General features: G+C 37.3%; 1 protein-coding gene across 2 annotated transcripts in view; it reads left to right on the top strand.

Moving 5' to 3' along the window:
- GALK2 (galactokinase 2) overlaps positions 1 to 24,521 on the top strand; it is a 178,030-nt gene that overhangs the window by 150,294 nt on the left and 3,215 nt on the right. For both annotated transcript variants that reach the window (XM_074234713.1, XM_074234714.1), the window contains one exon: positions 17,718 to 17,919. In XM_074234713.1, coding sequence (XP_074090814.1) covers positions 17,718 to 17,919 — 202 coding nt within the window. The remainder of the gene's footprint in view (positions 1 to 17,717; positions 17,920 to 24,521) is intronic.

The raw sequence follows: 24,521 nt of genomic DNA, 5'->3' as shown, positions 1-24,521 counted from the left end.
TACACTTTGTTTGGCTGGGTGATTGCTAGAATACTCCCACAATACTACTATTACTCTTTTTCCTTCTGTGTTTCCCTAAATGCTTTCTGCTCTGCTGCCTGCCCCCAACCCCATTCCCTGTCCCACATTCTACTCAGATTAATAAATTTAAACGTAATATATCTTATTATACATACATTGCTCTTTCTCTTTCCATTTTGTTGCATTTGTTTATTTTAATTCAACTATTTTCTTTCATTTCTTCACTGAAACTGTATACTACTACTCATTGGAGGTGTAGGAATGGCCCTGGGTTCTTCATGGCTATGCTAGAGAAGCACAAACTCTGGTTGGATAGGCCCAGCCAGAAGGGCATCTAGTAGAATGTAGTGATAGATTAATTTATGTCTTATGTCCAAGGACCCAACATAGATAAATTTGGAGTATTTCCTATCCAGGTTGGATAGGAGTATTTCATAGTATTTCACAGAAAACATATGTTAAGGAATAGAAGAATTATGAGTAGCATATATGAAAGAATGACTCACAAATCAGTGAAATCACAGGTCTTTGATATCATTCTGTTGCCATGTACCCAATTATGCATTTTTTCCAACCAAATTTCCAGAGATACCTGCTCTTCACTTACTGACAATAGCTTTTTTGGCTCATAATATATACTTACACTCTATGTGTTGGAATAAAGACATTTAAGCTTATAATTATTGCTCTGAACCAGTGCTCTTTTTATTTTTACTTCAGAATTAGTACACATATCCTTTATTATATTATTTATATATGTATTTTATGCTGCTTTTCCCATATTGTCAGATTTTGCAATTTTATCTCTATCCCCCCCCCCCACTATTTTGTTTTAAGGTTTTTACAAGGCAAAAGGAGGCTTGCCCAAGGCCACACAGCTAGGTAATTATTAAGTCTCTGATGCTAGATTTGAACTCAGGCACTACTGACTCCAGGGCTGGTGCTTTATCCACTGCATCACGTAGCCACCCCCCGCCCCACTGTTGACTTATTATGATCAGCTCAGAAAGTTTCTTGCCATATACATTTTCCATAGTTTTATGGAGGTGCTCACTTTCCCATGTAAAAAGCTTGTTATTTTGGTAACAATGGAAACCATATTTTCTACTTGTGCTTGATAATGTAGTCAGAATTTAATCAGTCACTCAGTATACATTATTAAGCTCTTAATATTAGACAGTATACTAAGCATTATTGCATTTTGCTTGGATAAATAGATGAAATCACTAGTATTGAATCATTAAACATTCATTAGGATGCTATTAAGTGCCAGGAGCTATGTGAGATTCTGAAGATATTATGTAGATTTTAGCCACTTCTGCCAAGTTAATTCAAGTGAACCCATTATTTCTGATGGCCCTTTCTTGGTTATATACGCCAGCCCTCTTGTAGAATGAGTACAAATATGCCAACCTGAGAGTGGAAAAGGACAACCACTTGTGTTTGGATCCCCTTTTCAGAAATCTACATTTACCTGGATTGTTTTCTCTTTTAGAAATGTACTCCTATCAGGATTGTTTTCTCTTATTACAAAATTCAACTTCAAGAACAGCATGTGGTTTGAACCCAGGGCCTGACCCCTTTCTTTTTTTTAAATTTTATTTAAGTCAATGGGGTTAAGTGACTTGCCCAATGTCACTATTAGGCAATTTTTAAGTGTCTGAGGTCAAATTTGAATTCAGGTCCTCCCGACTCCAGGGCCAGTGCTCTATCTACTGCATCACCTAGCTACCCCACTTTATATTTTTCAAAGCATTTTTTGCTCTGATCATGTTTCATTTTGGTTAAATGTGAAAGAATTGAAATAAGAAACCACTGAGAGCTGCTATAATTTTCAGAACAGGGGAATTCAAACTTCAAAAAGAATTAATATGATTCTTAGTATGTTTTTACCATAGTTTGATGCAGGGAGGTAGAAAGAATTAACACCCTCATAGCTAAAAAGATCTTTGTAGGGAACTTTTTTTCCCCTATCAAGGACAATTAACCCACAGGAAAAAATGAATTAATTGAGAGTCATGGAAATAAAAATTTTACAAAGAACCCACAAACTTAATTTGGTTAATTTTTAAATAAGAAAATTAAAAAATGCTCTGATCTTTCACATTTTAAATTAAGAACAGTTCTTTGTATAAAATGCAGTTCACAAAATAGTTTCAGCCCTGTGAGGTAAGTTCTGTAAGTGTGATTATCATAATTTTTGAATATGTAGAGACTGAGTTTTCAGTCAGTTAAAATAACTTACCTGAGGTCAGAGGGCTGTTAAGTGATGGAAATGGCATCCTAAATCCAGATTTTTAAGACTACTAGTCATTTTATTTGTGTAACTTGACATAGGATTTCCTCCCTTCTTTTGCTTTCTCTAAGAAACAAGTTTTGGGGACATTGAGGAAAGTGAACTGATCATGTTTTTCTTCAGTGATGTGGGAAGTAAAGTCCCCAATCCACAAACCTCTGTGTGGTCACCAGTAGATTCCTTCAGGCTCAAGAACTAGACCTGGTGCAAATGAGGGTTTGGGAGAGTGAAAGATTTACTTGCTCAAGAAATATTGAGTGCTTCCTATATGCAGAAAAAAGTACTGTCAATTATATAAAAATGAACAAAACTTTTCCCCTGCCTTAAAGAAATTTACAGTCTAATAGAAGAGATAAGGGGCAACTGAGTGTCATGGTAGATAGAGTACTGCACCTGAAGCTAGGAGGACATATTCCTAAGTTCAAATCTGGCCTCAAACACTTATTTACCCTGCAACTCAGGGCAAGTCACTTAACCCTATTTGACTTAGTTTCCTCATCTGCCAAATGAGCTGGAGAAGGAAATAGCAGCCCACTCCATTATCTTTGCCAAGATAACCTTAAATGTGGTCATAGAAAGTCAGATACAACTGAAAAAAATGAACAACAACTGAGGAGATAGAAAAGTAGGGTCAAACTCAAATAGAAAGAAATCTCTGTGAGGAATGCATAATGACATAGAAAACTACAAATTACATTACTTTTGCCACATTGCATTTTTATTTGATTTATTCTCAGTGTTCCTGCTCTACTCTGAAGGGTCTGTGGTTTGGCAACTTCACACCTTTGGCAACCATAGAGGGAACTCTAAACTAGTCTTGGAATCCTTTAAAACCTGAGTTCAAGTGCTGTCTCTATTACTGCTTGGATGCATGCACATGGGCAAGTCATTTAACTTCTCAGAATTCTAGGCAACTCTCTATGGATATAAATTTCAGAGAAGGTATGAATAGCATTGTTTGGGTACATTTTCCCAGCTCAGTGCTCTACAGACTCATAAATTCATAGGCCTCGTCCAAACAATGACATAGACACATTTGTAATATAAGCCATTTTTCAATAAGGAACAAATGAGGTATAAAAAAACTAAATTCTAGAGGAGCATAAGGGAAAAGGAAATGATCCCCCTCTTAGTTTGATAAAATGAGGCATTATGTAAGAAATGACATTAGGTTGAATTACAGAAAGACTGTTGAAACTGAAGGACTTTGTTTATAGAATATAAAGTATGAGCAAAGATGTAGACTTGAGGAAATCCAGTTTGTATTTCAGGAGTGATAGATAAATTGAATTTATTGGAATTGTAACATCTCAGAGTTGTTAAGAGACTTGAAAGTTCCTTTAGTTTAGCTGCCTACCTGATTCATAAATCCCTTCTTCTAAATTGTAATGATCTCTAAGGCTAGACAACCTCTAAGATTTCTTCCAATTTTAAATCCATTATTTTTGTGATCCTTATTAACTCACAATTTCTGCAACATAAAGGATTGGACTGGATCATAAGTATTTGAGATGAGAAAAATCAGAAATAATCACAATGTTGCTGGCCTTTGACCTCATAACTTTTAGTGGTTAGTATTTTATATGAAGAGGAAAGTTAGCTCATAGTTGAAAATTTAAGTAAGAGAGGCTATAAATGCATGAAGTAATGTTACACTCTATTCATATGGTGACTTGGTGTTGCAGATTTTTAGATTTTCCTAAATTCCTTTGGAATTCAGTTTTCCATGAATTAATGTGGTTAGTGTTGAAAGCACAAATTACTTTATTTTTTCTTCTGTGAGTGGTTTTGCTGTTTAAGAGCAGGTAGAGATTGTTCTTTTAAATGAAAAACACTAATTTAATTTTGTCTTTTCAGCATGGGAATGTGCTCCTAATGTGCCTTAAAACAGCAGTTTATTTTTGTGGGTTTGACAATTTCAAAACTTCACATTTATAAAAAATAATTTTACTTGGAAAATAAATGTGCAACCACAATGACTTCAATGGGGCATCTTAGTGTTTTTCCATCTTACTGTGCAAATGCCCTAGAATACTATGAATTAGGTCTCAGAGCAAAAACTTATCAAACTTTGTTGAACCAGGAAAAGAGTAGTCTTAAGAGGATTAAGTAGTGGTTTTTCCCATTCCCCCTTTGGCAATCTGTTCTTGGAATCCAAACCTTGCTCTAGTCTAGGAGAGAGCTTATGCTATGGAATGAAACTGACTGTTGGCATAATGTTATATACTATCTTGTAAAACCAATGCTACTTCCAAGATCTATAATTTCATCAGTGTGAGTATTCTCTCTAGTGCTATGAATTATGATCCCTTTCTTCCCCTTGGTAGTAGATATTTAAGAGTTCTTATGTCCAAAAACCCATTGGTGTTGATTCTTTCCTAATTAGACCCTTGCTCATACTGTAAAAACACATTTTAGAGTAAAAACCCTGGGGAATTTCCATTTCAGTGTTAAAGATTTTTCATGCTTTATCCTATTTAATTTGAATTTATCAAGCACTATAACCTTGAGACTAAGACTATCTAGCGAGAGATGTAGAGCTGAAAGGAACCCCACTGACAATCTAGTCCAACTCTCATTTTACAAATGGGAAAATAGAGAATCAAGTTCTCATAGAGAATTTGAACCCATGTCCTCTGACTTCAGAGCCAGTTCTCTTTCCATGGGGAATCCCACTAACCACATTCTTATCTCTTCAACCTAATTTTCCTCTATTCCCTAATACACAACCTCTTCACAGTCCTGCAAATATTTTACATATTTCCTTACTGCTAGGCTTTACTTCTTGTTAATCCTACAGCCTGGAATATCTTTTTTTAACATAGTTCTTTTTTAAGGATCTAGATTTATTTTATATTATTACAACAATTTTGTTATAAGAATACCCCCCCCCCACGAAGACAGAAACCTCAAGAATAGTGAGAGAGAAAAAAATGTACTTCAGTCTGTGTTCAGATTCCAATCAACCTGGAATATCTTAAAGGCCAACTCAAGCTTCTTCTATAATGGCTTTCCTGGCTATTTCATGTCAACTCAGTTGCTACTTTGTCCATGAAGCCTTGGTTTGGAGTCATTCAATTTTTTTCTGGTCTACCTCTTACCTTATCTTCACTTATCTTACCTTTTGCTCTCCTTCTGCTCACTGTCACTCTCATATTCCTTATGAACCTTAAGACAGGTGTCTCCCAACATCCTGTCCTTAGCTTTCTCCTTTTCTTCTCTATTTTGTTGCTGTGATAGTTTCATTTAGCTGCATTATTTCATATCTAACTTCTACATAGCTATTTTCTAAGCTTCAAATCCACATCACTAACTACTGGTATAAATATCAGTGTCTCATTGGTACCTCAGACTTAACAATGTCCCAAACTAAGGTCATAATCTTTCTCCCTAAACTTACTTCATTTGTTTGTCATTTTGTCAGTATTCCTGCCATTCATTGTCTTCCATGTTTAAAATCACACATTCTGATCTTTCATTTTTTCTTTTCTTCTTATCTGTTCTAGGCAATTATTAATTTCTATGGATTCTGGCTCTTCATGGCAATCAGATCTTTCCCTTCCTCTCCATGATTTCCTAACAACTCTCTTTCCTATCTTTTCTTTTCAGCTTCTCCTTCACACCACTCATGAAAAATTTTCCTTTTATATGGCCATAATCCTTCTGCATTGATAAGAAGGAGTATATTGTAGTAGTGGATAGAGAGCAGGCCCAAGAAGCCAGAAAGATGAGTTCAAGTTCTACCTTATATATCTGAGCTAGTCCCCTTTAAGACTCTAAGATTCAGAGAGAGTCCTGACCTGCAATGGTAGAGACAGATTTTTTATTTTTATTGTAATTGTTCAGTCTTATGTTCAATATCTTTGTGATAGTATCTAGGGCTTTTACTGAGTGGTTTGCCATTTCCTTTTCCAACTCATTTTACAGATAATTTGACTCAGAACTGACCTTGTTTCTTCCAAGGTTAGGCCAGCAGAATATAAGGCAAGCAGGGTTAGATGACTTGCCTAGAGTCTCACAACTATTAAGTGTCTGAAGCCAGTTTTGAACACAGGAAGATGTCTTTCAGACTCCAGACCCAGCATTCTATCCACTGTGCTACCTAACTACCCATCACTTCTTTATCTAGGAATTTCTTTTACCAGTGAACTTATGGATCCAGTCCCAACTATATGCAGAAGCTATATTGTTCCAATTAAAGTTAAATGATTGTTACTTAAAAGCATTCGTATTTGTTACCTTTGTCTTCCTCAGCACTCTCTTCCTAAAATAGAAAGAGTTCAGAAAATGCTGAATTCAAAGGAGGTGGCATCCATACTCTTTGAAGGCTGTTCTAACCCATAGTTCACCATCGTATCTCCAGAGACAGTCTCTCTCAAATCTAAGCTCACTGCACAGTTGGGGCTCAGCAGCTCTAATTTGTCCCTACTGACCTTCTCTCTTCTCTTTTTCTTGCTGAATTTTATTTCAGACTCAAACTTCTCCCCACTCTTTACTTTTCTCAACCAAAAGCCCTCAAACTCTTGACCCACATTCTTTCTTTTCCACATTTGCCCTGGCCTTACTTCCTTTCTCTTTCTGAATTTTCTCATTTCAAACTCATTCTCCATCTAGTCTTTCCAAGCTTCCACTGACTTCTTTCCACAGACTTAATTTCTTAACTAAATGCCTTCTAACTAACTCGAGGTTCACATTCCTTCTTTCCCACACGGACTAGTTTCTAATTATCTTAGAATAACATCAGCCCTGAGTCTCTTTCTTAATATTATTAAATGGGTCCAGGGAATTGTGGCCTTGGGTGTGTAGTTGCTTCTCATTCCCTGTTACCCTGTAGCATCACCTTTATCTGATCTACTCTAATGCCACTTCATGGCCCAGAGCTGACCCTGAATCTTCCAAAGTTAGGCCAGTGGAATATAAAGCCTCAAGCAGGTCTTACTAAGCTAGAAATGCTTTGAGGATGGACCTGGGGATAGATTCTCTGCCTGCCATCTGAAGATTTATCCTAGATAAATTAGGGGAGGCTCACCACCAGGTTGATCACAAATGGATGAGTTTTCTGAACATGAGAACCTCCAAATATCTACCACTAAGGTTTAGAGGGATTGTTACCTGGACTAAAAGATATAAACCCTAGATCCTTAGAGTATTAAAAATGTCTGTTGACTCAAGGATAAGATATAACCCTCAATATCTTCTTGCTATTTGGGTTTTTTTTTTCCCTAGATTTTGCAAGGCAATGGGGTTAAGTGGCTTGCCCAAGGCCATACGGCTAGGTAATTATCAAGTGTCTGAGGTCAAATTTGAACCCAGGTACTCCTGACTCCAAGGCCGGTGGTCTATCCACTGTACCACCTAGCCGCCCCATGTTCTTTTTTTCTTAACTAGATGTTTAATATCCATTTTATTTTTTTTAATATTTATTCTCATTTTTACAAATAATTTTTTTACATTACTAAAATATTCTTGTTTAAGAGTAAATAAAATACCCCCCCTATAAATATAGACTTGTTTGAGCAATAAAACACAGGGGAGAGAAAAAAAATTAAAATTAAAAAAAGAATAGTAATAATTGTAGGTATGGCCAGGTTGCGCAATGGACGGAGCACCAGCCCTGGAGCTACGAGCACCCAAGCCCACATCCAGCCCCATAGACCCAACAATCACCCAGTCTTGTGACATGCAAGCCACCCGAACCCCACTGCCCTGCAAAAACCAAAGAAAAAAGAAAAAAAAGACCCAAAATAAAATAAAATAGTAATAATAGTAGGGGTGGCTGGGTGGCTGAGTGGCGGACAGAACATTGGCCCTTGAGCCAGGAGCACCCGGGTCCAAATCAGGCCTCACACAACCAACAATCACCCTGCTGTGTGTCTCCAGGCAGGCCACCCAGCCCCATTTGCCCTGCACCCCCCCCCCAAATAATAATAATAAAAAATGTGCTTGAGTTGAGTCTTTGTTCCAACACCAACAACTCTGTCATGGGTGGAGCACATTCTTTATGGTAAGTCCATCGCAAAAGTTACTTCCATATTTTTCCACCATTGCTATTGCTGATTGCAACTCCCTCCTTTCTTATTTCTCCACTACCATGTACTATATTTTCTCTCTCTCACTGACTCTGCTGTAGGGTGGCTGAGTGGTGCAGCACACAGATTCCTTGGTCCTGGGGCCAAGAGGCCCTGAGCCCCCATACCACCCCTTAGGCCCAGCATCCACCTGGCCCTATGGTCCAAGACAGGCCATCCAATCCCAGCCCCTTGCAAGAAGTAAAAAAGAAAATGTCTTATATCTGACCACTCTCCCCCCATGGTCCATCCTCTCCTCCTTTATTCACATTCCCACCCCTTCCCCCTGCTCCCCCCTCCTTCTTACTCCAGATGCCTATACCCCATTGAGTATATATGCTATTTCCTCTCCTAGCCACCTCTGATGAGAGCGAAGATTCCCTCATCCCCCCTTGCCTTCACCCCATCCATATCATTGCAATAGCTCATTGTAATGAAGAAAAATCTTATATGAAATATCTTAGCCTATTCCTCCTCTCCTTTTTCTTTCACCCATTCCATTTCCCTTTTTTTCTATTGACTCCATTTTTACACTGTATTTTATCTTTGAATTCAGCCTTCTCCTGTGCTTCAAACTATAAAAGCTCCCTCTACCTGCTCTATTAACTGAGAAGGTTCATATGAGTATTATCAGTGTCATTTTTCTATGCAGGAATACATGCAGTTCATCATCATTAAGTCTCTCATATTTTCCCCTTCTCCTCCAATCTCTATGCTTCACCTGAGTCCTGTATCTGAAGATCAAACCTTCTGTTCAGCTCTGGCCATTCCAAAAGGAACATTTGAAATTCCCCTGGTTCATTGAAAGTCCATCTTTTTCCCTGGAAGAGGACATTCAGCCTTGCTGGGTAGTTGATTCTTGGATGCATTCTAAGCTCTTTTGCCTTCTGGTATATTATATTCCAAGCCCTATGAGCTTCCAGTGTAGTTGCTGCTAAGTCCTGTGTGATCCTGACTGCAGCTCCACGATATTTGAACTGTGTCCTTCTGGCTGCTTGTAATATTTTCTCTTTGACTTGGGAGTTCTGGAACTTGGCTATAATATTCCTAGGGGTTGGTTTTTTGGGATCTCTTTCTTGGGGGGATCGGTGGATTCTCTCCATTTCTATTTTGCCCTCTGTTTCTAGAATATCAGGGCAATTTTCCTGTAGTAATTCTTTGAAAATGATGTCAAGGCTCTTTTCCTGATCATGACTTTCAGGTATTCCAATAATTTTTAAATTATCTTTCCTAAGTCTGTTTTCCATATCAGTTGTTTTTTCAATGAGATATTTCATATTTTCTTCTAATTTTTTCTTTTTTTTGGTTTTGAAGTATTGATTCCTGATTTCTGGTAAATTCATCAATCTCCCTGAATTCTATTCTTTGTCTGAAGGATTTGTTCTCCTCAGAGAGTTTTCTTATCTCTTTTTCCATCTGGCCAATTTTGCTTTTTAAGGGATTCTTCTCCTCAACTTTTTGAACTGTTTTATCCATTTGACCTAAGCTGGTTTTTAGCATGCTATTTTCTTCAGCATTTTTTTTTTTTTTGATTTCCTTGACTAAGCTGCTGACTTCCTTTTCATGTTTTTCTTGTATCTCTCTCATTTCTTTTCCCAGTTTTTTTCCTAACTCCCTCATTTGATTTTCAAAGTCTTTTTTGAGCTCTATCATAGCCTGAGCCCAATTTCTGTTTTTCTTGGAGTCTTTAGATGCAGGAGCTTGTGCTTCCTCATCTTCAGACTGAGTATTTTGATCCTTTTTGGGCTCATTTGCAAAATATTTCTCAATGGTGTTCCTCTTTTTTCTCTGCTTGCTCATTTTCCCAGCCTAAACCTCTTTTTGGGGTGCTTCCTGAGCTTTTGGGACATTCCTACAAGGGTCTCAGTGTGTGAGGCTCTGTCCTCCCTCCTGGTCTGTGAATGACCCTAAGCGCCCCCCCTCTGCCATGGGGCTGAGTTGAGGGGGGCCTAGACTGCCATCAGCATCTGAATGTGGTCAGAGCCCCAGAGTCCTGTTCCAGAGGCAGAGGACAGAGCTCTGCAGTCTCTCTTCACTCCCCTCCCTAAGTTTCCATGCCCTGGGGGCTCCTGCTTACCAGCTCTGCCTGCTTCTGTTTCCTGGATCTGGGCTGCTGAAAGACCACTTTGCTTGCTGTGTGCCCTGATGGCTGGGCTCCACGTGCTTGCTCTGGCAGAGGTCCCCGCTGTTCCCCCACTTTGTGCCCGGGGCTCCCCAGGATATAGCTCAGGAGACTCCCCCACTGCTGTGAGCTGTGGCTCCCAGCTCCCTGGGGCTGCCTCTGGGAGGCTGAAGTTCTTTGGCTCTGGTGGTCACCCCTCCAGTGGGCTGCCCCTCCGACCCTGGGGAGCAGAGCCTTTCTGCTCTTTTCCAGGTTACCTTGAGTAGGAGAACTGCCTCACTGGGTCCCTCTGGAAAAATTTATGAGTTTTATGAGAGAGCGCCTAAGATAGGATCCTTTCTTGTCGCCATCTTGGCTCTGCCCCTCGCTATTTGTTCTTTTGGCCTATCTTTTTCTTATGAGTTTTACGTGTTATAGCTATTTATGTATGTCACATTCCATTCAAATCTATCCCACACACATCTGCCAAAGTAATTTCCCTGGTTTAGATCTGACCATATCAAACCCCTTCCTGGTCTCCATCACCATTCTACTAACTCAGTAAATTCCAGTAGCTTCCTATTATCTCTGGAATTGGATAAACTCCTCTGTTTTGCATTTAAAGTTTTTTGTCACATGGACCCTTCCTTCCTCTCCATTCTTCTCACACATTTTACAGGTGATGTACTGTCCCTAAAGCAGGATGGTTCTTTCACTCATCCCTCTGCCTTTGTCCTGCCAGTACCCCCATGACTGGAAATCTCTTGCTCTTCACCTCTGCATTTTAGATGGTCTGATTTCCTTCAGTACTCAGTTCAAATCCTTCCTTAAGCAGAATACTCTTCTGGTTCTCTCAGCTCTGAGAGCCTTTCCTTCTAAGATTCTTTTATATCTATGTATTTGGGGCAGCTAAACAGTGTGGTGAATCTGGAGTCAGATCTGGAGTCAGGAAGACCTGAGTTCAAATGTGAACTGACTCTTCCTAGTGAGTCAGGTGTCCTCAATTTCTTAAATAAAGTTAAAAATAGCATCTACTTCCCAGATTTTTTTGTTAGAAAAAGCACTTTGCAAATTTTAATGATAAATAAATGGTATTATCATTATTTTTATTACATCTTCTATATATCTTATTCTTTTAATGTTTCCCTCATTATAATGTAATCTCCTTGAGGGCTAGAACTGTATTTTTATCTTTCTTTGTATCCAACCCCCAGGACTTTACCAAAGGCCTAATACTAAGTAAGAGCTTATTGATTGATTTAATACTACTCAGGCATCCTTAGAACTTTCTTTCTGCTCTTTTTCAATGTTTACATTCAGTTACCAAGTCCTGTTGATTCTCCCAGGGTAATTCTTCTCACATTTGTCCTTTCTCCACTCAGACTGTCATAAATCCTTAATTAGACTTTCATTAGTTCTCAGATTGATGATAGTAAGTCTTCTAAATGTTTTCCTTGAATCCAATGTCTTCTTTCTTCTGAGCCTGAGTTTTATCATCCATAAAATAGGGACAATGAGACATGTAATACCCACCTTACTCTTTGTGATGCTCCAATGAAATTGTATTTGTAAAGGTGCTTTGCAAATGTGGAAGCATTCTATAAATATCAACTATCATTATTACTATTATCATTGCTTTCCAATTGCAGATTCTGTTAAGGCAGTTAAATGGATAAGAGGAGGACAAGTACCACTTTAATTTTTCAGTTTTTAGCATTATGATTTACATAGAATGTGGGGTCAATAAATGTTTGGTGATTGATTCCAGAAGTCATATTTAGGAACCCAGTCTCTTAATGGATTTTAAAATTCATCACAACACACACACACACACAAATATGCCATAGAAAAGGGTATCAGAACTGGGCCTGCATTCCTCTAAAGGGGAAAAACTCTTCTATCTGCAAACCTTCGTATGACTTTATTGATAATCCATAGGCTAGCCAATTGGCTTTATGGCCTCTATTATATACCATTGAACAAGGGAAACATTTTCATCTATGAAGTGAAATTCAGTTCACTGAAAATGAAAATACTTCAAGAAACAAATTGAAGTCATCATTGGTATTTCACTTCTGTAATGTGTTGCTATTACCATTGAGACATTATCATTTATGTCATTTTATTGTTTCAGGATTTGATTCATTAATTGTGTAACTACAATCCCAAAAGTACCAGTCTCTTAAATTTATTTTTATAGAGCAACATATGAATTTTCCAAGAAAATTCTCTATATTCAAATCATAAAATTTTCAAGCTAGAAAATTTCTTTTTGATCAACAAGTCAAGTTCCACTCATTTTTATAAATGAAGAAGTAATTTGCCCAGAATAGCACAACTACTAAGTGGCAGTCAGAATTAAGCTAGAAAGTGGCAGAATTAAAATGCATATCTCCTAATTCTTAATCCATTGTGTTTTCCAGTTTTGAAAATTTAGACCCTTTCCAGATTAGGACTTTAGCTTTCTTGTGATTAGGTCATTAGCAGCTCATTAGTGCAAATGTGTGTTGGGGGCCAGAGACGTCATTTTGTCTGTTCTTTGATTCTTGAGGTTGGACTTATTGGGATTGGGGCATATCAGCAAAGAAAGTTATAAAAACCAGCTCTCCCATTCTTTTAATGACATAATTGCTTGATAGGTTCTGTTAGACTGTAGACAAACCCAGTGTCAAGGCTGTAAGCAAGTTATCATGGATCCCATTTCAAATTTTCTGATATATGTTCATTTGCCACTGTGCACTTTGCCAGAATCTCAGACCCCAAAGTACTATAAGCTAACAGGCAAGTAAAAAAGTTGCTTTTCAATGGGTGGTCCCTGGAATCCATTGTATCCCTTGGCAAGAGCGTTACATCACAATTGAAAACAGGTTTGCTTCAACTTATTCTAGAGCTACTAGTGTTCAGTGGTGATTTATCAGCAGGCAAGCTATGGACTTCTCATGTACCACTTTCAGCTATGCCCTAGGAGCATTTTTGTTTGAAATTCTTTTTGTTATAAAAGGATCATTTTGTGAGGATAGGATGTTTAGAGGAGTATTATTCCAAACCAGATTTGAATCCTGGTTTTCCCATTTATTAACTGTGTAGCCTTAGGCAAATCATTTTTTTTTCTTTTGGTTCTGGGACTGAAGGTCTTCACCTATAAAATGAAATTTGGACTTGGTGATCTCTTAAGGTCCTTTCCTATATCAAATCAGCATGTTTTGATAAAAACCTTGGTATAACCATAGTTTCTGTGGGATGTTATTATTTGCTCTGAAGAAATCTGACCATTCCTTATCTAGGTTGAGTCTTAAGTCTGAATACTAGTTACAGCTGAATCTTGAACAAGAGGAATTTTGAATGAAAACAGAGGGAGTTACTCTTGGTTGGAAATGCATGCAAAGCTGTTGTTTTAAAGTTTACTTATGTATGGTAGTTTAAATGCAGTTACCAAAACTGTCATGAGAGTATACCTCCCACCCTCCACATATGCCCTTTGACTCTTAGTTAAATAACATGTCACTTTCTTAGGCACTGTGTTGCTGTTCTAGTCAGACTTTTGGAACTGATGTCTTCATCCATTAGAATTTTAAAGGGAAAAAATTCCCCAAATAAACCACTGAGTCTGTGGCACAGCCTTTGATTAGGGGAGGTTAAGTTGTTTTGGAGTAAACTGAAACATATGTAATCTTAAAATTGGCATTTTATACATTTAGCCTGAAACTGAGCTTTTTTAAAAAAAAAGCAGAAAACAAAAAAAAAACACATGCTTTTTTTAGTGGTATTTGCTTGGGAAATTCATCTCTTTTCCTCTTTGGACCATTTTGTGCGTGTTGTCTGCAGTAGTAGCCTTCAGGTCCTATTTATGCTTAATTTATCCTGCCTATATCTTGTTTGTAGGTAGTTGTTTGCCTCTTGTCTGCCCCATTCATTGTACTACTTGCTCTTTGTTTGGCTTTTGTGTCCCCAATGCTTAGCACAATGCCTATACTTAATAAAATTTAATATATTTAATGATACTTAATAAATGCCTGTTGACTGACCCTGAACTGTCACAATGAGAGAATGAGACTGAGAGAAATGGATAGATTGAACTTGAAAGACTGGAATGATTTTGATAATGAAGAAGGGAGAGGAGGGTGTTTGATGGTGGGTGGTAATGATTGAGTGGAAATAAGAAAGTACATCTTTATGTTGAAGGAAACAGTATTAGTGAGTATAGGTAGTATGTATATAATGTGTTAACATTTACCAAACATTTTCTGTACATTATCTCCTCACAACAAAACTGTGCAAAATAAGTACTATGATTGTTTTCATTTTCTCAACCCCAGTCTCCCTGAATCCAAATAATAATATAATAATGATAATGATGATAATGATTGGCATTTATATAACAACTACTATGTATCAGGCATTGTGATAAGTGCTTTACAAATATCATCTCATTTGATCCTCACAATAGTCCTGGGAGAAAGGAGCTAGGAAACTGAGACAGTAGATAAGCGACTTGACCAGGGTGACAGAACCAGTAGTAAATGTCTGAGGGCAGATTTTAATTTGGGTCTTACTGACCTCTACTAGTTCCATGACTGGAGTGGAGGGTTCATTTTAAGGTACATTATTAGTTAAATAGGCTCCTGTGAGCTGGTCTAGCAAACTAACTTGCCATCTCTGGTAACCATTTATTACATTGTTGGTGGGGTGGGATGGGGTGGGATACTTTTTGAATTTCAAGTAATTGATTACCTTACAAAGGAACTTAGAATGAAACTCATTTATAAACTGGGGACTGGCAGTATTGGTATTTGACTGGCTAAGTGCTACCTACAACTCTTCCCGCCTGCAATGTTCACCTAAGGCCAAGATCTGAGTTGTTTTATTCCATCCTGACTCATCATCATTTATTTGTGTTCTTAGACTAAACCCAAGAGTCCATGGAAATGTGAGCCATTAATGTTATTCTATGCAAAGAAGTGTAAGCTGCTCACTCAGTCAAATATGTTTCCTGAGGACATGGCCCTGGCCAGGATGTTGCCAGTAGAACTCAAAGGAGGAGAAGTCCCTGATGTAATTAGTGGAGTCATGGGGAATGTCAACTGTTGGTGGCAAGGTTTAAATGGGCAGAAGTGCTTTGAAAAACTGGCCCTTATGTTGAAAGCAACTTCTCCATCTACTTTGGATTAAATGAAAATTATAATACTGGTGATGGTTGATAGTTATCTAATACTAAACTGTTTTATGGAAATTCTGCCCTTTGAGCCTCCCCAGACCCTTGTAAGGGTACATACTGGCAGTGTTCACGAGTAAGGGATTCCACAGTTTCTATGCAGTTACCATCACAAGGAGACACATCACGGCTGAGTGCGTGGACAGTGTGGTGTAACAAAACATAGGTCATCCAACCCCATGGCATCCTACACTTTGTGCTTAAAATGCCTTTAAGTGTTGAAAGAGTTACTGCTCTTGAGTCTCTGGTTTAGACATTTGGAAATAGAGTTCTCATGTTCTCTGCTTCTTGGGAAGCTGAGGGTGGAATTTAGATTGAATTCCAGAGTCCTTAACTATAGTAGATTAAACATCAGGTGTGTGCACTGAGTCTGGCACCTCAATGGTAAGCCCCTAGGAAGAGGCTGCCTAATAATGAACAGATCAACTCTAGTCAACAAATGGTGCAGGTCAAAACTTCCATGCAGATCAATTTTTGGATCGGACTCATGAGTGACTGCTAAATTTCCAGGCTAGGAGAAAAAGGGAGAAAAAGAAAATTATTTCAAATAGACATGGAGGATATTCAAGATAACTTCAATGAGGAGAATATGTTGATTCCACTGCTGATAAATACTTCCATACTCCACCTCCATCCATGACCTTATATTTTGTATTTTTAAACTATGTATATAATGTTTACATATTTAAATACATACAAAATGAAGTTTCTTATATATTTAAATGTGCATATGTGACTAGAAGCAGCATGGCATAGTAAATAGAGAGCTGGCCTTAGAATCCAGAAGATTGAAACTCTCTGAGACAAGAGGTTGCAGTGGAAATGCCAGTCTTCCATGGTTGACAGAGTTTTCTCATCAAGGGAGTTCTCTATATTAATGAAATGACAGGCTCTCTCTGTACTCCTTTGCTGTTTCTTGAACCAGATACTCCAGTTTCCAATCCTGAGCATCTCCTCCCCTACCCCTTCTTGCCCCTGCCTGGAATGTTCTCCCTTCTCTCCTCTGCTTCCTGACTTCTTTGGCTTCCTTTAAGTCCCTGCTAAAATCCCACTTTTTACAGGAAGCTTTTCTTGATTCCTCTTAGTTCTAGTACCTGCCCTGTTTTGAGTATTTCCTGTTTATCCTTTCTAAGTCTATAGTTTATTTGAAGATAATCATTTGTATTTTTGATTGTGGGTGCTTCCATAGCAAAGGCTGTCTTCTACATTTCTTTGAATTTCTAGTGCTTAGCACGGTGCTTGATTTATAGAAAATTCTTAATACTTATTGACTGACATAATGTAAGCTCCATTATGTCATAGATGTAATCATTCACTTTTATCATTTTCTTCTCAAAGCCTTGCAGAAGACCTGGCATCTCTCCTGGCCAGAGGTGGGTGGGGAAAATGGAGGAAAGGTCTGGACTTAAACTTTTCAGTGTAAGGAAAACTGAATTTACTTCCACTTTTGTAGTTTTAGAGGGTTTTCTGGGTCCTGAAAGATTAAATGTCTGACCAGTTTGTCAGAGGAAGGACTTCAGTTCAGGTCCTTTGAGGCTAGCCTTCCCCTAGCCTCTTGTCTGGCACATTATAGGCACTTAATAAATACCTGTTGGTTAATTGCTGATGGTACCTGCTGCCTTCTAAGTAAGATGCTGGAATCATAGATTCAGAGATAAAAGGGACCTAAGAGATCATCTAATCCAACTCTTTCATTTTATAAAAGAAGCAAAAGTCCATAGAGATACAGTAACTTATCCAAAGTCACACAGGGTGGAAAATGACACTTCAAAATAATTTGTAGAAAAGTGTTTTTTTTAAAATACATACATTTTGGGTTTTTACTTCTACTGAAACTAAGATCTGCTTTGGTTAGAAACAATTGCCTTGATAAAACAGAAGCTGAACATAAGAGGACAGAAATAGCTTCCTCTGATGATTGTATTTTTATGGACCCTCAGGATGGGATTCTGTGACTATTTCTGACCACATGTCTCTCTCTTCTTTCTCTCTTCTTCTTCGTATTTTTTTTTTATCAAGTACTTCTATTCAAGTTGTACCAGCGTGCAAAGCATGTGTTCAGTGAGGCAGCCAGAGTGCTGAAGTTTAAGAAGATATGTGAGGAAGCACCTGCCAATGCTATCCAACTGCTGGGAGACCTAATGAACCAGAGTCATATGAGCTGTAGGAACTTGTTTGAATGCAGCTGTCCTGAACTGGATCGGCTGGTGGATGTTTGTCGGTATGTCTTATTGGGGGAAGGGAGGAAAAGATGGGGCATCTTGAGAATAAGTTTAAAATATTAAAATAAGTTTAAAAAAGAAAAAAAATTGATCATCTTCCTTTTTTTAAAAAGTATTTTGTTTTCTAGTTATATGCAATAGTAGTTTCTACTGATCATTTTTTGTAAGGTTTTGAATTTTATACTTTTACCCCCACCCTCCCTTCCCTCCCCTTATTCCCCCCACAGAAAGCAGTCTGATAACCTTTACATTGTTTCCATGTATATATTTATTGAAATTGAATGGTTTGAGAGAAAAATCATATCTTGAGGAGAAAATAAAAATTAGAGTTAGCAAAATTATGTAGTACATCAGAAACTTTTTTTTCAAAATGGAAGGTAATAGACTTTGGTCTTTGTTTAAAGTCCACAATTCTTTCTTTGGATACAGATGATATTCTCCATCACAGGTACTCTAAAATTGTCCCTGATTGTTGCACTGATGGAATGAATGAGTCCATTAAGGTTGATATGATCATCTTTCAAAGGAAGGTTATTCCTTGTTTCATGCTTAATGAAAGGCTTCCTGGGATATGCTCCAGCTAAGATTGATTTTCTTTGACAATTGACAAAAGTTAATAGAATGACAGATTCCTTTAAATGGCAGTTTAATTTTCCCCTGGTCCAAGATCAACTCTTCTTTGAAATCTGTATAATAAATAAGTCCTTATTATCATCTGTTTAGATCTCTCATAAAGGCAGTATAGTTTTCTTCAAAAATTTTTCTCAATTCACTTTCTGATGACTGAATGTGTCTTACTCTTACACACCTCCAGGGTTATCTGAAACTGGGTTATCTTCAAATTAATTGTCTTTCTTACCTTATTCAGAAGTTGTAAAACTAGTAGAGGATCATGGCATGCCTGGAATATTTAGGTGTTCTAGGAATTGAGATTCTGTTTAAAGTTGAGACCCTTTGACTGTGAACATATGGAGTAAGCAGTACTTAGAAAAGATTTGGTTGAGACACTGTTCTTTATTAAAAAAGTCAGAATATTTCATGAATTACTTTGTGCTTTACAGGCTGTGGGGCATGGTAATATATATGATTTGGATACATAAGTAAGAAAGATAGAAATGACCTGAAGAGAATAGAAAGTGAAATCCAGGGAGCTTTGGAATGGTTGAGTGGATGTCATTTCCATTGTGAGAACAGAATAAAATGCTGCATGTAATTAATAAGGAAAATACAATTAACCACTTGGCGCCGGTGGTTTGCCTCATCCATTGCCGCAGAGCCAGCATGGAAAGATTAAGCTGAGTGTTTCAGATGCTCATAAACCATTTGTGTAACTCAACCTGTTGAGAGAAATTTGCCCAGTGTTAATGAGCCCCTCTGCTGACGTCAGTATTTGTTCTCTAATTGCAGAAGAAGCTTCCGGAGTTTTGTTTTATTGTAAGGACTATTTTATGAAACTATGGAGGGCATAGGAATAGGAGGAGACAAAAAAAATTTCAATTCTTAAAGTTGTGGAATAGTTTGCACATTACTTCAGTCAGATAAATCAGGTGGGGCAGAGGTGAGGAAAGATTTATCCCTTTTTGTTTCTAATGAAATATAATTGAGTAGTTGGTAGTTTTAGAAGTGACTGCTTCTAAACAGAAGCAGTCTAAGCAGAGTTGGTTTCCCAGTACAATCACTGAGTTTCTCTCTTTTGAGAATAGGAGTTGTTTGCTGTTTAACTTTATATACATTTTATTCATGTGTATACATATTGTCTTTCCTTAGAGAATGTAAGCTCTATGAAATTAGGAACTTTTTCATTTTTGTCTGTATCTCCAGTGCCTAACATAGTACCTAGCACATAGTAATCTCAGAATAAACACTTATTAATTGATTACAAAAACCAAGATCTTTCCAGCATAATCTTAAGATTTTCTTTCTTTCTTTTCCCATTAAAAAATGTAAAAACAAAACTTTTCTGGGTTATAAATGAATCAGATATACATTTCTTTTAGTTTTTTCTGACATTTCTAAGATGAATCTATTAGTCATTCAGTTGTTATAACAGTCACTATTATCACACACTGTTGATAATGATTTGGAAGTAAATAGCTCTGTACTAGAGAAGTGGGTTTATAAAATGCCCCTCCCTCCTTGTTCCCCCCCACCTTTTTTTTTTTTGCCCAGGGCCACACAGGTAGGTGATTATTAAGTGTCTGAGATCAGATTTGAACTCAGGTCCTCCTGACTCTGGGGCTGGTGCTCTGTGCCAACTGTGCCACCTAGCTGCCCCCTCCCCCCACTTTGTTTTTAAAGAATGGAAGTTGAAGACCATAAACTACAGCTGAAGGAAAGGAAATGATTTTTTCTCTATAGCAAAAAATGGATATGTTAAGAAAAGGGGGAAATAAAAAACTTTTTTAAAAAGGAAAAAGTTGTTCCTTTCCACTTTTTTGGGGGGAGAGGGGGACCAATTATAGAATATCAGTTATAGAATATCCTTCCTCTGGTGAAGACATAGAGATTTATTATCCCAGGTCTGATATGTTTGGCTGGACTTGGCTGTCTGACACTTTTATTTCTGAGGAAGCTAATGACCTCATTGCTGTCAGCATAATCATCAGTCAGCGATAGCTTAGTGCTCCTGGTGGGTGTGACCTGAACACACATAGGATGTTTCTCAAAGAAGAGACATGAGTGTCAGACATACATCCAGAGCAGAACAACAAAACACCCAGTTGAATGACAAAACAATTTTTATCACATGGGAAAAGGGGCAGGTCATGGTGAACACTTTTTTAAAAACTTGTTATATCATTTAGTATGTAATTGGGAGGAGATAGCAAGAGAAGAATTCAAGAGTAAGATGAAAGGTTTGTGAAGAAAAGAAAAAGAGGTTCAGTGAAACAAACCATTTATTGTATCTCTGTTATAGGTATTGGAGATACAAAGATAGAGAAGAAAAAGGCAGATGACTATCAATAAGAGCTCTTCGGATAGTTAAGCTTTATTTGCAAATTACTTTCTTCCAGAACCTTGTTTTGAGTAAGAGCAAGTATTATTGATATTTTACAGTAAGGAAACAGAAGATCAGAGAGGTTAAATAATTTGTTCATGTTCATACATTAAGCACTGAATCTGGAAGCTCAAAAGTCCAGTCTTTCTAGCCACAAGTCCAGTGCTCTAAAGGAAGAAAAGGTCACTCAAAGTCATCATTTTCTCAGAAGCTGCACCACATCTAGTCAATATCTGGGACAAATACTCTTAATATTTTCTGACCTTAGGCATTCTGGTGAAGCCTATGGACTCCTTCTGAAAATAATGTTTTTTTAAAAATGTGTATAAAATAAAATAATATAGAATTACTAAGAAAACCAATGGTATTGAAATACAATTATTAAAAAAGCAACCTGTTTTTAAATTCTTTGACCTGAGGTTAAGAATCCCTGGTCTTTTGGAAAGAACATTGGACCTTATAAGATCTGTGTTGCCATCTTGCATCTTCACTTACATCCTTTATGAACTTGGGCATATAAAGTAAGGGGTTTGAACGAAGTGATCTCTTAGGTATCTGATAACTCTAAAAACTTTTAATCTCCATCATATCACCAGTGTCAGATTGCCCAATTAGCCCTGAAGACCCTAGCCCAAACTATGCCCCATTAGCTTGCAGCTGATGTTTGAAATTTATTGCCTATCTTTAGCACTTGTACAAACATGTTCCTTTTTCTATTATTCATTTTGCTGACTTTTTTTAAATTTATTTAAGGCAATGGGGTTAAGTAACTTACCCAAGGTCACACAGGTAGGCAATTATTAAGTGTCTGAGGTCAGATTTGAACTCAGGTCCCCCTGACTCCAGGACTGGTGCTCTATCCACTGCACCACCTAGCTGCCCCTAAAATTTGTGACTTTTTAATTTTAAGTCTACTATTCATTTTGAATGCTCCCCTCCTCCCGAGTGGGTTCATCATGGCTGCAATTGATAGTGGGAAGGATATCTAAATTTCTCTGGCAATGCAAGCCTCTATAAACTGGTAATCCTGCCATCTTGGTAAATTAGTCTCAGCTCCCTTCAGACTCCAGGCTAAAATTTTGGTCTTAAAACCAGAGGTGGGGGCACTTGAAGCACAGTGTATAGACCACAGACCCATAGACCTGTGACCTTGGGCAAGTCACTTAATCCCATTGCCTTGCCAAAAAAAAAAAAAAAACCAGAAGTGGAAGGGATCCCAGTGATGTTATTTAACATAATTTGGTGGTGCTCTTGTTGGAATGACTGAGTTACCCCAGGACTAAGATTATAGCACAGAACTGAGGCCTAAGGGAACTGAAGGCCTACAATCATTTTGGAAATGTAGAGGATTGACTAATTCCTTGGTAGACTGTATAGAGGAGTGATTGCCCACAAATGTAAAACATTAGAAATCTGTTTTATGACCCTTGTGAAAAGAAAAGAAAAATAAGAGAAGGGCACATGAGTCTTTGTCATATTTGCTAGGCTAGCCTTTTACCACTTTGAAGAGAAATTATTTAGCAAACAATCCAAAGAAAGGTCCAGAGGGAGATTTTAAAAAAAATGCACAATTCAATTTGACTTTTTATTAGAAAATTTTAATTATATGCAACAAAATTTACTTAATGAAGGAAAAAATATGATGCCCAAAGTATAACAGATCTTTTTTAAATGAACAAAAAGCATGTAAAATTTTATAAGAATAGTTAAATGTTAAAGCAGAATTGATTGACAGTACAGAAAGAACTTGAAGCTAAGTCAATTATATCCTCACTACCACTATCCTTCATTCCATCCTGAAAAGAATTGTTTTGGTTTTATTTGAGAAACTCATTCACGTATTTAATATCAGTTTTGACACTTGTTCAAATTAGAGATTTACTGCCACATTGTTTCCTTAGAAAGTTGAATGACAAATTTTTATGAAACCCATTTCAAGTATCAGGCATAGCAACTTAACATGAGTTAAGTTGCTATGCATCCTGAAAAAATCTTGAAACAGTCCATATTTGTGGCCTTCTATTGTCTGCATTAGTTATCTTAACTCTCCATTTCTAAACAGAGAAGAGCAGTTTGTAGAGCCACAGGTACTTGATTTTCTTTGGAACTGAAAGTTGTTTCTTCTCTGCCCAGAAGAAGAGTCTGTAATGAGTTATGCTTAGAGGGTACTGACAGTTTGTCATTAGTTGGCCCGTATTTTCTGTTTTCAAATGAGGAAACTTGCTTTATATTTTTGGAAATATCTTTTTTATCTTTTTTTCTTCAATCAGATAAATTAAAATATGACTTATTAAACTATGGCTATGGGAGCATATATTTAGAACCAGAGGAAAACTAGTTTAACAATAGATGAAGAAATGGAGGCCCAGGGAAGTAAATGAATTGCTCTACAACACAGAGCAAGCAATTAGCAAACCCAGGCTCCAAATCTTGAAGTTGAAAGAGATATAGAGTCCTAGAACTTTTCTACCTGAGTCATATTGCTTAGAGATCTCTGAACACCATTTTCTTTAACTGTAAAATGATTAGGGAATTGTGTTAAATGCCTTCCAAAGTTTCTTTGAGCTCAAACTCTATGATCTGTAGTTTCCAGATCTAACATTCTTTGCATTCTACCACACAACAAATGTTTAACAAAAGGTTTCTATGGGCAAGGCAGAATTACTTCTTCACTGTGCAAAACTGGGAGCTTTTCATGGGGTTGTTTGTACTGGCTGCCTAACAACAACTAATCATTAGCAGTGCCTTATAATGGTAGGAGGAGAGGGAAGTATTCATTGCAGCCTCATTTCCCCATTCACCCCAGATTTTTATGGAGTCTTCATGATGTTTTTTCAGGGACAGGCTATTGTGGCCTCCTCTTCTACATTACTTCCCTTTGAGCCATCACAAAAATCAAAGTAGCTTTTTGGGGGAAGGTTTATAGTTTGATTTTTAATTATGCCTTCCTGATTTGTGGCAACCCAGTAGATACATTTAACATCTTATAGTTTCTAGAGGGGGAAAAAATCTTCCAATAATTTTAAGACATGATTTGCCCACTGTTCTTTCTTAAAATAAACCTTAGTTTTCCCTGTTTGATGATCTCTCTCAACATTTTTTTTGGAATTGAAAATTTTATTAAAATGAATTTTAAAAGTTATATGTAATTGAAAAATACTATTTAGCATTTTTTAGAAAGTCTTTCCCAGTCCTCCTTAATCATTGTGCCTTCCCTTTGAGTTTACCCTCCACTTAACCAGTATATAGTTGCTTGTAGTCTTCCTGATTAGACCCTGGAATCCTGAAAACAGAGACTGTTTTATGTTTTCCTAAATATCTTCAGCACTTAGTATAAAATAGGCACTTAAATACTGACTCTTTCTCTGGCTTAGCAATGTCTTCCCTAAAATGTGGTACCCAGAACTAAAAATAAGATTCCAAATGTGGTCTGACCAGGGCATAGTATAGTGGACATGTCATTCAAGAAATCAATAAGAGTGATCAAGAATGAAGAAGAAGCAACAAGACCATCTCATGCCTCATTCTATGTCTCCTTTAACAGAACATTAGCATTTGTGGCTATCATATCACCTTATTAACTCATCACTAAAAACCACTATA

Source organism: Macrotis lagotis, chromosome 4 (genome assembly GCF_037893015.1).
Source record: "Macrotis lagotis isolate mMagLag1 chromosome 4, bilby.v1.9.chrom.fasta, whole genome shotgun sequence".
NCBI lineage: Eukaryota > Metazoa > Chordata > Mammalia > Peramelemorphia > Peramelidae > Macrotis > Macrotis lagotis.
The sequence above is the reverse complement of the archived record's forward strand: the minus strand, read 5'-3'. Positions and strand labels throughout refer to the sequence as shown.